This window comes from Nakaseomyces glabratus, chromosome I, assembly GCF_010111755.1.
Source record: "Nakaseomyces glabratus chromosome I, complete sequence".
Taxonomy (NCBI): Eukaryota; Fungi; Ascomycota; class Saccharomycetes; order Saccharomycetales; family Saccharomycetaceae; genus Nakaseomyces; species Nakaseomyces glabratus.
In genome coordinates, this window is record NC_088959.1 from 944,223 (window position 1) to 956,582 (window position 12,360).

Genomic DNA, 12,360 nt, shown 5'->3' on the forward strand with positions numbered 1-12,360 from the left:
CACCTTCATAGAAGACCGCTCGCTAATTATTCACCCCTCACAATTAACATAACAGATAATGGAAGATATATGCCTTACGCCCAACGGGAAGCTGGTGCGGGCCAGCGTATGCCCCGAGACGCCCAACAAGAAGCGTAAGCGGCTGCCGGACCCGTGCCCGGGCGCTCACGACCACATCACCCCTTCCAAGAGCCAGCGCCAGCGCGGCAGGCTCACGTTCCAGCCGCTGTCCCCCGAGTACGAGGACGAGGACGAGGAGGAGCGCCACTTGCAAGAGGAACAGTTCCAACTTCGCATGCGCAGGCTGCGGTGCAACGGCAGCATCAGCCCTCTCAGCGAGCCTGAGCTCGATCAGGAGCTGGAGCTGGAGCTGGATCTTGGACTGCAAGGTCAAGGTTCAGTACCGCTGCATAAAGCACACACACAGGAGATAAACGCAAAGGTCCAGCAGGGCCTCACCCTACCGATGCACAAGAAGGCAACAGTACCACAAAAGCAAGTGCAAGTAAAAGTGCAGCAACAAATACAGATACACGGGAAGAAACACACGCCACGCCACAAGGTCATGAAACCCACGCGGTCTATCCTCAGGATAGCGCACGGGAGTCTGAACTACGTGGTGAGCTCAAGCCGGGGCTCTGTCGCGGACGCTACCATATACGCGACAGAGATCAACGCGACGACAACCACAGAGAAGATGCCCATGGTCACGCAGCCCTGGGAAAAGCTTACCATCCCCGTGAACACCGCCATCAAGGACAAGTACAGACGCATGAAGGCAGAGTACTTCCACGAGGAGACGCTGGACGCCCAGCTTCTCGAAGTCCCAGACGCCGCCATCATCCGCGGCCTGGCCTTCTCCCCGAGCACGAGCTCAGACTGAGTAACGACATGTAACATTAATCTATGAACCATTCCAAAAGTGGACCCCAAAAAGAGAGGACCCCAATTACTGTTTTATTATATACATTCCCAACAACCAGCCATATATATTATATACATACACTTACACGAATACACGCATGATACATAATGATAAACGGACATGGCGGGAATTTTTTCTTCTTTTCTCTTCTCCGTTTCGAATCCCACTACATTCGCGCAGGGAGGACGTGGAAGCACAGAAAGTACACCAGGAAAGTACACAGAAAACTCCGCACAGAGCAGTTGATGAGATCTAGCGTTTTGCTTTTTGGCATTTCTTTTCCAAAAACACCGTGCTGCGGGTGTTTCTGTGCTGCATGTGCTTTTTTTCTCTTCAGTTGTGTGTGTTTTTGTGTGTTTTTGTTGTGGTCGTGCGGGACTTTCTGTGGAGATTGACACAACGAAGCTGCAGAAAGAGGAAAATTGGGGTTTCGCTGCTCTTTAGGGTTTTTGGCCGCGTCATCCGGGGGAGTATAAATAGCGGGTACTTTTTTCTTCCCTGTTCATTGTTACCCGTGGCAGCGGCAAACACTCCATTGCGAAAGATCTGTTTAGGTTTAGGGACAAGTAAATATGGCTGTTACTGTAACTGTAGGAGAAGCGCGCCCTGGGGAGACTGCTCCGCGTCGGGCTGCCAAGGTTGCTGAGAAGGCGCTGGACAGGCCGCCTAACATGAAGTGTTCTACTGTGTATGAGTTTATTCTTGAGTGTTGTGAGAAGCACGGCGGGAAGAATGCTATTGGGTGGAGAGATATTATTGACGTGCACGAGGAGACCAAGACTATTGAGAAGTTCAACAAGAAGAGCGGGCAGATGGAGAAAGTGGACAAGAACTGGCTGTACTACGAGCTTTCCGGGTACCACTACAACACCTTTACTGAGGTTATTGAGGTGATGCACTCGGTCGGGCGTGGTCTGGTTAAGCTGGGCATGGAGCCCAAGTCCGAGGACAAGCTGCACATATTTGCCGCCACCTCTCACAAGTGGATGAAGATGTTCTTGGGTGCGCAATCCCAGGGCATCCCTATTGTCACTGCTTATGACACCTTGGGTGAGAAAGGTCTGATCCACTCCTTGAAGCAGACCAGCTCTGCGGCGATATTCACAGACAACCAGCTTCTGGGTAAACTGATTAACCCATTGAAGGTCGCCGAGAAGATTAGATACGTGATATACTACGATAACATCTCCGCAGAGGACAAGAGACAAGGCGGGAAACTATATCGCGAGGCCCAGGAGGCTGTCGATAAGATCAAGGAGGTGAGACCAGATATCAAGCTGGTGAGCTTCGATGAATTACTGGAGTTGGGCCAAAAAGCAAAGGGCGAGATTGAACCACACCCTCCTACCAGAGACGACATCTCCTGTATTATGTACACATCTGGTTCCACAGGTGATCCTAAGGGTGTTGTCTTGAAACACAGCAACGTGGTAGCTGGTGTAGGTGGTGCAACCATAAATGTCTGCGACTACGTCGGTGACACTGACAAACTGATCTGCTTCTTGCCCCTGGCTCACATCTTTGAAATGGCTTTTGAGCTGTTGTCCTTCCATTGGGGTTCCTGTATCGGTTATGCCAATGTCAAGACATTGACTAGCGCATCTGTAAGAAACTGTAAGAGTGACTTAGAGGAATTCCAACCAACTATTATGGTCGGTGTTGCTGCCGTATGGGAAACTGTTAAGAAAGGTATTTTGAACCAGATCAACGAATTGCCTCGTGTCACCAAGGGTATCTTCTGGGCTGCTTACCATTCCAAATTGAAGATGCAAAAGATGGGTATTCCAGGTGGTGATACTATCGGTAATATCATATTCAAAAAGGTAAGAAAGGCCACTGGTGGCCATTTAAGATACCTTTTGAATGGTGGTTCTCCAATCAGTGTCAATGCTCAGGAATTTATCTCAAACTTAATCTGCCCAATGCTAATTGGTTACGGTTTGACTGAAACATGTGCTAGTTTGTGTATTTTGAACCCTGGCCATTTCGAGTATGGTGTTGTTGGTGATTTAACTGGTTGTGTCACTGTTAAGCTGGTCGACGTTGAAGAACTGGGTTACTTTGCCAAGGACAACAAAGGTGAAATATGGGTGAAAGGTGAAAACGTGCTCCCTGAATATTACAAGAATGAGGAAGAAACTAAGGAATCTTTAACTGAGGATGGTTGGTTCAAGACCGGTGACATTGGTATGTGGACTGACACCGGTAGTCTAAAAATCATCGACAGAAAGAAAAACCTAGTCAAAACTATGAACGGTGAATACATTGCATTGGAGAAATTGGAATCAGTTTATAGATCTAACTCCTACGTTCAAAACATCTGTGTTTATGCTGACCAAAACAAGGTTAAGCCTGTGGGTATCATCGTTCCTAACCACACACCATTGGTCAAATTGGCCAAGGAACTTGGAATAATGAAAAAGCAGGAAACAGACATCGAACCATACTTGCACAATAAAAAACTTCAAAATGCAGTATTTGAAGACATGATCAAAACGGCTAAGAAGCAAGGCTTAGTTGGCATCGAATTGTTACAAGGTGCTGTGTTCTTCGATGACGAATGGACACCTCAAAATGGGTTTGTCACCTCTGCTCAAAAACTTCAAAGAAAAAAGATTCTAAAGGCAGTTGAAAAGGACGTCGAAAGTGTGTACGCCGATTAATAGTTACCATCCAGCAATTGATTGCTCTGTTTTTTTCACTTCAAAACTTGTTGTTAATAACCCATGAATGTTCTAGTTCGAATTATTCCAGGATTTAAGGCATGCACCGCTCGCATTATGTTTTCTTAATTTTTTTCTCTCATTGGTAATTCATTATTTTTTTTTTTTTTTGGATCCTGCTAGTAGCAGCGGCTTTTTGTGAAAGACTATTAGTCCTGCATTTCACATAATCTCCAGTGTTTGAGCTTAGAAAACTGTCTGTATTTAATTGATGAGACTTTAAGTTTTTAAAAGTAAATGCTCTCGTATTTGTATTTCTCATTTAAGTTAGCTTAATTGCCACTATCCATTCCATGTACTAGTTGTATAACTAATAAGACTTCACACTCATTTCTTTTCAAATTGTGTTCAATACAACTGCCAGACATCAATGATACACACACACATTTTTATATAAATATATATATATATTTATATATATATACAAGTTTAATTACTTATCTATGGCCATATTCAAAAGAGCATATACGAAACTGGACACTTGAGTTCGACTGTAAAATCAAGGCATCTCCACTATTTTTTAACTTTCTCAGTAAGTATATTCAACAAAAAAATTGCTTATACAGATCAAATAATTACACTAACAATGGCAATAGAAGCAGTTCAAAAAAAATGAACTTTCTGCATGATTATCTCAAAAATTTTGTTGAGTTTTTTAAATCACAATTCTTAAAACATATCAATCGGAAGTTCACTTGTTTATTTACATTGAGAGTTCAATGCATTTTCTTAGGAGTTACAAAAGAAATAGATCATCGAAGAAAGTGAAAAACTTTGAAAAAATCAAAAATTAGAACTCAATCCGATGACTTGGTAGTGCAAGAGTTCTACTGTCTCTCAATTGTTACTTAAACGATTATAAGTGACACTGAGAGGCTTCTTATTGTAGACAGTGGTCAATCATTAGTCTTTTTTTAGCCCACCGAGATTCCTGATTTCGAACTTTTCCAGTAGAATTATCAAACATAAATATAATCCCTGCTGTGTGGAGAGGTACCTTAATTGTACTTAAATTAGCACAGGGGAAACTATTGTGACTATATTATAATTATCAATAGTATCACGCTAACATGAGTGATCCGGAAGCCACAATATATGTCGGTAATATAGATACAAAGGTTACAAAAGAGCTTTTGTATGAGTTGTTTACGCAAGTTGGACAAGTGAAAAAAGTTAAATATCCTAAGGATAAAATATCACAGGAGTACCAAGGGTTTGCCTTCATAGAGTTCTTTTCTACAGCAGATGCTGATTATGTGTTAAATGTCATGAACAATAATGTGAAGTTATATCAAAAGGTCTTAAAAATACGACGTTCCAACCAGGCAGTACAGAAAGATGATGCCAACAAGAAACATGAGCTTGATGCTTCTCTACTACCAGTAGCAAAAGTCTTTGTGAAAGATATCGCCGATACAGTGGAAGTACGACATTTGACACAGCTATTTAGCAAATTTGGTCCCCTGGCCAAGACTCCGGAAGTCTTCACTGTTTCTAATGGTGAAGTACGATGTGCATTTATCTATTTCAAATTTTATGATAACGCTGATCTTGCGATCCAAACGTTGAATGGCCAGTTCATTATGAATAAGAAAGCTAGTCTAGAGTATGCGTTTAAAGAGAATGGAAGGAAGAATCTGCGCTACGGTACTGAGGCGGATAGAATATTAAACAAAGAAGCCAGAAAAAATGGCATTCTGAAATAGTCTTCATTACAAATACTATATTGTTTCATCCGGGAAGCAATTATTATTGCCTTGTATAGAAAAGAAACTGACCATTTTCAAGTATTGGAAGACTACAAATAAAATTTCATTACCTTAGCTATGTACATAAATAGATACTCGTTCAATTATAGAAAGATTTCATGCGGCTTGAATCTCACTGGCTTTTGGGGAATCGTCCTTCGAACAGACCATTCTTTGTGTAAAGTATGACTCATAAATAGAATTCCATACATCACAATTCTTTTGATCCGCTGCGACATCCTTGGATGAAGCGGGGTCAACTCTACATTTCAGTTGATCAAAAGAGCTATACGCCCATGGTTTACCCAAAGGAAAATCAGAAAAGTGAATATACTTGTTGTTTAGAACCACTTCCTCAATGGACTTCTGTATCTCATTTCCCTCATCATCGATATTCTTGTAGCCCAGTATATCATTACGCATAATCATGTGTTCTTGTGGTTTTCTTATGGATCCAGTCAATATACCGTACGTGCCAAATGGTAATACAAGAATACTTGGCTTGAAGGCGGACCTCAGCTTTCTAAATAAAGTAACCTGTCTGGATACCACATGTCTCAAATTATACAGCTCCTCATTTATTAGATCCATATCGTATTTCTCTTTTTTGTTAACAATTCTTGGAAGACAATCATTAATAATATAATCGTAAGTTTCTTGTGATGGCTTAATGACCATCAGATTGGAGGCGAACTTCACTTTTCCAACTTTCTTCAATGAGTCTGCATCGAATAATGGAGATGCTGAAGATGTAGAGTCCAGAATTTCCTTGGCCACTCTATCCGAGTTCAAATACAAAGATTGAGGAAGAGCTGGTAAATGGTTATAAATTTCCTTCCCGTTTCTTATTCTATTGGATAATTGTTTTGTGTATTTGTTCAAATTAATACTCATTTTATCGTGTTGAACTTCCTTATAAGTCTTCTCCAAGTCTTTCTCTGACATGAACCAATATGTTAATGGCGCCGCAAATGTGATGTCATTTGGCAAAAAGAACAGTTCATCCATTTTATCCTGTAGGATCGCGTCGTTATCCAAATATATAATTCTTTCATATTCTGTTAAACCAAACACTAATAGTTTGGTTAGACTCTCATTCCACGGAGATTGATCAGTAGGCTTCACAATATTCTGAACTTCTTTAATAACAATCTGTTCAGAGTCTAGTTCGCGTATCTTCTTCAAGATCCTTTGAACTTGCTCATTTCTGGACTGAATCTCTGACTTGAACAACTCATTGGAGATCAATAACTCCAACTTAGCCTTTGTTCCAAACTTCTTGATCAACGCGTGAAACATAATTAAAGTGTTACAGAGGTAGTTTGGCTCAGTCACATAATTCACGTATGCATACTTGGACCAATCAATAGGTTTTGACGCACTCACTGTCTCCATTTTCGCCCGGTATAAATCATCGATGGTTTGTTTTGGTATCTGCTTAATATCAATAGGGTTGTACACGCCATGCAACCCATCTTTCTTCAACCTGAAGAACTTCTTGTAGAAACTAACTTCTCTTTCCAACTGAAATTCCATCAATATTCTGACAAAAATGGTTATACCAATCAAGGCAAATGCAACCAGGGCAAGCCCTTTCAAACGTCTTCTCGACACAAGTCTCATTTTTCAACGTTACTTAAAAGATATGCCTTATTGAAATCGCTAGCAATCCATATATAGCTTTAAACAGAGACCAGACTCGCAAAAGCTTCCCACCAGTTTATTCCTACAGCTCAAAGAGAATGAAAAGATAGTCCACCGGCATCTGGTTTTTATATTAACGGTACAAAAGTATGGACTCTAAGGTAAATAGGAAAATCCTTCAGGAACCAGTGACCCTGAATGAGTATGCTCATTGTCCACACTAATTCCCAAACTTACTAGAAAGTTGTTTTGGCAACTATGAAGAGATGGATTGGAATCCGGTGAAAGGTACGAATTCTTCTGAGCGAAAAAGGATGATTTACAAAAAATCATTAACTTCACTGCTTTGTAATTGTTCCCTGCTGATTTTTTCCAATTCTTCTGCTGGGCAAAAATTGGCTGAGAAAACCACGCAGAGCTCATAGTGTGATATAATCACTTCGTGCGTTTCAATTGAAATGCCAAAAAAAAATTTACTGGACGAGTTGGGAATCGAACCCAAGACCTCTCCCATGCTAAGGGAGCGCGCTACCAACTACGCCACACGCCCATCGATTTTATACAAATATCTGGTGGATCCTGCGTTTATGTGGCATAAGTTCATTTATCACGTGATGCATTTCCTCTATTATTTTGTTCAAGTACTCTTACTTATAGTGTACCAAATTGTATATCCTGATGCTGAGGTTAAGTATTTCCAAAAGTTGATCGGTATGAAATGGGTATTCTTTACAGTATTTTTTCACTGGATCTATTGCATTATATATTTACATTTGCTTAAACTATTTACTTTTCGTCTTCCTCTTTAAATAAAATATAGCGAACTAGTTTCTTATTCTCAGTACGAAGTAAATCTATTCTCTCCAACTTAACGTCCACATGATATTTGCCTTTGTATATAACTGTTGTGTTTTCATCCAGTTTCATTTCTCCGAGGAAACAAATGTGTAATGAATGGTTGTCGCCTTGAATAGGATACTCATATTTGAATGACCCGTAAACTTTCTCCGGGGATATAACCTCAAACAAATCAGAAGTGGATACATTGATCCAGTTTAATACATCGTCAATAAAACTTGAGATGCTTATCGGTCTGTGAGTGATACGCCATTTAAATACATAGGGAATTCGGTACCACGAATGTGAGCTCTGTCTATTGCTGTCGGGCTCAAATACTAAGCCAGTGACACAAGGATCTTGGTCTTCACACCACACAGAAAAATCACTCACGTGTGGTGCTTTGCCATTACTGTCTCTCAGTGGGACACCATACTCCTCCTGAATCATTTTATGCTGGGATAATCTCTCTAATACCCGCACTTCTGAAATGTCCTCAATCTTTTTAACACTGACTCGTCTTAAATCTCTTGTACTCAATTTCCTCACCCTTGAGCAGGGATATAACGGTATAAAACTTTGCTCTTTCAGGTACCAAACTTTATAACCAATAGTATAACCAAGTACTGCTGTAACAAATGCGGAAAATATGGTAATAATGCTTCTCTTCAGTCTTTTTCTTTTCTGTTCAGCAATAGCATTGGCGATTGATGACATTTCAGACTCACTGAGCCGACTATTGTTATGCAATGTACTGTTTTCGGTCCCATCGTTGACTGATGGAGTAAAGAAATGCTTCCCATCACGACCCTCTTTGGATTGGTTTGGATCATTTGTGGGGGGTTTAGAAAAAACATACCGTGGATCCTGCAGTCTTCCACCTCCATAATGTATTCGTCTTACTGCCACAGGTAATATAGTACTGCTTATCCTTGTACCAAGATATCGCTGCCACAACATTGTCCTTGATATATAGGTCATCCCAAATACCTTTTCTGTCGTGTTTCAATGTTCTGATTGGGGAGTATCAAATCGAATTTCTAAGCGATTGTTTGACTTTCTGAAGAGTTTCCTCGCTATCTTAAATACCACAGATAAGAGCAGTTCTGAGCTCTTTAGTAAACAAATGGTGTGATATTTCACAAGCTAAAACACTTTAACTTCTGCATTCCTGCCAAAAATCGATGCTTTGTTCCTTATAATCAAACTTCCCTTTTTTTTTCCTGTGTTAGCACCGCTCCCGTTCCTTGAAATATAAGAAAGCATAATATAAAAAATGATAATAGAAAACATGGATACAATTCGGACAAATGATCTAAGAATTTAGCTGCTAGTATATATATATACTTGAAAACTAACAAGGGAAAGTAATTCTTAAGAAAGAAAAAGAATGCAAAAATTAAAATTAAACAACCTAAAATAAGGCTTGAATGTAATAACTATTAATATAAAGGCATATTTTTTACATTATAATCTGACACATTTAAGGCAGCTATTCTTCATCGTCACTCTCATCTAGTACTATTCGAAACCTTTTTTGTCTCTTTGGGCTTGTTCCATGCTCTTCAGCACTACTTTCATCGTCTAAACTATCTCCACTAACAAAAGAATCAGGTTGCTTCTCATAAAAGTCTGAGTCATGATTATCGTCTTCAGCACTTGACCGTATTTCCTGAACCTCTTCAGGTTCTTCTTCTAGTACTTCATCATCATCAGCAATGAAAGAGTCCAAATCAGAATCTCTCTCTTCGTTATCATAATCTCCAGCTTCTTCCTGTTCCGCTATAGAATGGCCGCTATCATTATCATCATCATCTTCTTCTTCTGCTTCATCATCATGAAGGGATAACCTAGATCTCATATTTGCACTAGAAAATCTACTTGCTGCATGTTGTCTTCGACTTCCAGATATTGGTGTGTCTTCATCTTCATCGTCATATGAAAAATCATCTTCCTCATACCCTTCTGGCAAATGGGCTGGTTCAATTCTTCCATTACTTATAACTACTCCAGTATTTCTGAGTTCATCTTCAATCTCCTCGTACTCACCTTCACTATATTCATCTCTATTATACAAGTCTTCTCTTGTGCTTTCTGATGTACCATTCCCTCTCGGTATGCCATTCCTTATGCGTGCGGAACAATTTGGACATTCATTGGTATCTTCATCAACATCCAGTTCCCATAGGCAGTTACTACAACGTATAATACCATCATCTGATTCATCTGCGATTGCTTGGGCAGAGCTCTTGAATATATTTCCAAAAAGATCATCTGCTTTCTTATCATCCTGGTATGTTCTCACTTCTGCGGACTGTGCAGACATCAATTTCTTATACCTATCATCGTCATTCTTCTTAACACCCAAGATGTCTAATGTGTTGTTCAACCAGCTTTGCAATGCAGTATTAACTATAGGTATTCTGTTTACAATAGCGCGACATTCCGGACAACTTAATCCACCACGGTTGGTATCGCTGCTGAACCATGTTTTAAGACAAGTATAACAATAAGAGTGCCCACATTCAGTGGTCATGGGAACAAACATGTAGTCATGACATATGGAGCATATCGTAGTATCCAGTAGCTTCGATAGTATCTTATTCTTGGTCTTTTCGCTTCTGTGAAGTACCAATGTATGCAGTGGATCACTCATTATCTTCTTATACACTATTGATTGTGTTGTCAGGATCTAGAGTGTCTATTTGCTGCCCACCATCAAATTTAATTCTTAACTACTTGGGGTTATATAATACCAAATCAAATCGAATGATAAGGTTCGCACTATGCACGAGATAGGGTTCCACTAACTCATTACTATAGTAACAGTTATTTGAATTAAGTTTCTAAATATTCATCAATAGATGCTGAAAATCGTTTATTAACTAGTATATAAATCGTAACTAAGAGGTATTTGTAATAAATCATTAATATACACAGAATATTATATGGATGCATTTTAAAGAGAATATATTGCTAGCAGAGTGACGTTAAAATCTGCCATGCAAGCTTTTTACAAATCCTCAATGATAGCATATCCGCTTGGAGAGTGTTCAAATGACTTTCTATACCTGTCTATCTCTTCATCCTCCACATTTTCGAGTATTGGGGAGTATACTTTTGTGACAGACTCACCATAGTATGCACTGCTGTCGCTGTCAGATACGGCGTCAGACACAACATCAGAAGAATCGGACGTGTTACCGTCTGTGTTAGTATTGAGCTCATCATCGGTAGAGATATATGCTTCATCTTCTTCATTTTCTTCCTCGGAGCTCTGGTGAGATAGATCTGATCTTGGATCTGGAAATACTTCATTGGCATGATTTACTGGTTGAGCGAAGACCGAATTATTTATATTATGTCCTTCAGATGCTATTAATTCAACACAAAGCACAGCCTCGGTGTTCTTGTTGTTAATAGTACAGTATTTCATTCTGATGTCTTCGAGATTCTCACCAAAATTAAATTCCTTCTCAATTTTATCTGATTTACTGAACATAATAACTTCATCACCTCTGTGATTCAGTTCAAACTCGTAGTCATTGAACTGCTGGCGAGCAATCTTTCTCTTGATATCACCGATATCAATTTGAGACATAACTTTTTGTCTTAATTCCTCTTCGTCAGTTTCCTCTTCAACGTAGTACTGTCTACCGAAGATGTCCCTGACCACACTATAGCTAGGGACGTAGTATTTCTCAGCGAGAACAGAAACTTGGTCATTGATGGCCTTAGCGACAACATTGTGTCCAATTTTCTTGGAGAGTTGCAACTCGTAGTTACCGTTACCTAGCTTCTCAATCTTGTAGTTCATTGAGTGCTGCTTCTTGTGGCTTCTAGCTCTTGAAGCATGTTTCTGAGTGTGCTCATTACCGCCAGTCTTATTGTAGTTCTTGTAGCAGCGTCTCTTACCGTGAGGAGCGTCGACCATCATGTCAGAGAAAATAGGCATGGCACTAAATATGTCATGTGGGAAAGCGGCATCGTTATTGTAAATGGAAGGCAATGTAGCCATACATGGACCGTTAAAAATATCTAGCATTTTTTGAGTAGTATTAATATATGTTTCCTAAGGGTTTGTATATCTTAGTAAAAAAACTTGGGTAAGTTTTAAGTGGTTGTCTTGTCTTGTATTAGTTGTATTCTACAATATTAATTTAATAAAATTAGGATGTCCTTAGAAATATACAAATTCAGGGTGTTTATATACTTTTTCTACTTTATGATTCGAGAACCATACAGTCAATAGCTATTAACAGTGGCAATGTAGTGGATCCTTCGAGAAGCCCACTATATTCCATTACATTCGATAATTAGCGTAAATCATCTCTATTAGTAACGCCATAATTAAATTAGAGATCTATATTTTGCTAACAAACGCTGTGGAAACATGCCAAGTAAAAATGATAAAATAGAAGCACTATGAATCTCATAGAAGGGATGGGAACTTCTATTTCTTCCAGATGATTCTCGCAGATTC

The 12,360-nt window shown here is 39.7% G+C and overlaps 7 protein-coding genes and 1 non-coding gene across 8 annotated transcripts; 3 read left to right on the forward strand and 5 right to left on the reverse strand.

Annotated features, from left to right (window-relative positions):
* Positions 1-58: 58 nt before the first annotated feature.
* SFG1 (Sfg1p) lies at positions 59-883 on the forward strand (the record flags this gene model as incomplete). The annotated part of the gene is made up of 1 exon (XM_447676.1): positions 59-883. The coding sequence occupies one exon, from the start codon at positions 59-61 to the stop codon at positions 881-883; it is 825 nt and encodes a 274-aa protein (XP_447676.1).
* Positions 884-1,497: 614 nt separating this feature from the next.
* Positions 1,498-3,588, forward strand: FAA1 (long-chain fatty acid-CoA ligase FAA1; the record flags this gene model as incomplete). The annotated part of the gene is made up of 1 exon (XM_447677.1): positions 1,498-3,588. One exon carries the CDS (start codon positions 1,498-1,500, stop codon positions 3,586-3,588), a length of 2,091 nt encoding a protein of 696 aa, XP_447677.1.
* A 1,130-nt stretch (positions 3,589-4,718) lies between these two features.
* On the forward strand, positions 4,719-5,354 carry HSH49 (U2 snRNP complex subunit HSH49; the record flags this gene model as incomplete). Its single annotated transcript, XM_447678.1, has 1 exon — positions 4,719-5,354. One exon carries the CDS (start codon positions 4,719-4,721, stop codon positions 5,352-5,354), a length of 636 nt encoding a protein of 211 aa, XP_447678.1.
* A 159-nt stretch (positions 5,355-5,513) lies between these two features.
* On the reverse strand, positions 5,514-7,019 carry GNT1 (glucose N-acetyltransferase; the record flags this gene model as incomplete). The annotated part of the gene is made up of 1 exon (XM_447679.1): positions 5,514-7,019. The coding sequence occupies one exon, from the start codon at positions 7,017-7,019 to the stop codon at positions 5,514-5,516; it is 1,506 nt and encodes a 501-aa protein (XP_447679.1).
* A 498-nt stretch (positions 7,020-7,517) lies between these two features.
* tA(AGC)6 lies at positions 7,518-7,590 on the reverse strand. Its single transcript has one exon. It is a non-coding gene; the product is annotated as a tRNA-Ala (tRNA).
* Positions 7,591-7,826: 236 nt separating this feature from the next.
* AIM39 (Aim39p) lies at positions 7,827-8,858 on the reverse strand (the record flags this gene model as incomplete). Its single annotated transcript, XM_447680.1, has 1 exon — positions 7,827-8,858. One exon carries the CDS (start codon positions 8,856-8,858, stop codon positions 7,827-7,829), a length of 1,032 nt encoding a protein of 343 aa, XP_447680.1.
* A 511-nt stretch (positions 8,859-9,369) lies between these two features.
* On the reverse strand, positions 9,370-10,533 carry PSH1 (ubiquitin-protein ligase PSH1; the record flags this gene model as incomplete). Its single annotated transcript, XM_447681.1, has 1 exon — positions 9,370-10,533. One exon carries the CDS (start codon positions 10,531-10,533, stop codon positions 9,370-9,372), a length of 1,164 nt encoding a protein of 387 aa, XP_447681.1.
* Positions 10,534-10,890: 357 nt separating this feature from the next.
* BTN2 (Btn2p) lies at positions 10,891-11,922 on the reverse strand (the record flags this gene model as incomplete). The annotated part of the gene is made up of 1 exon (XM_447682.1): positions 10,891-11,922. One exon carries the CDS (start codon positions 11,920-11,922, stop codon positions 10,891-10,893), a length of 1,032 nt encoding a protein of 343 aa, XP_447682.1.
* Between the last annotated feature and the right edge of the window lie 438 nt (positions 11,923-12,360).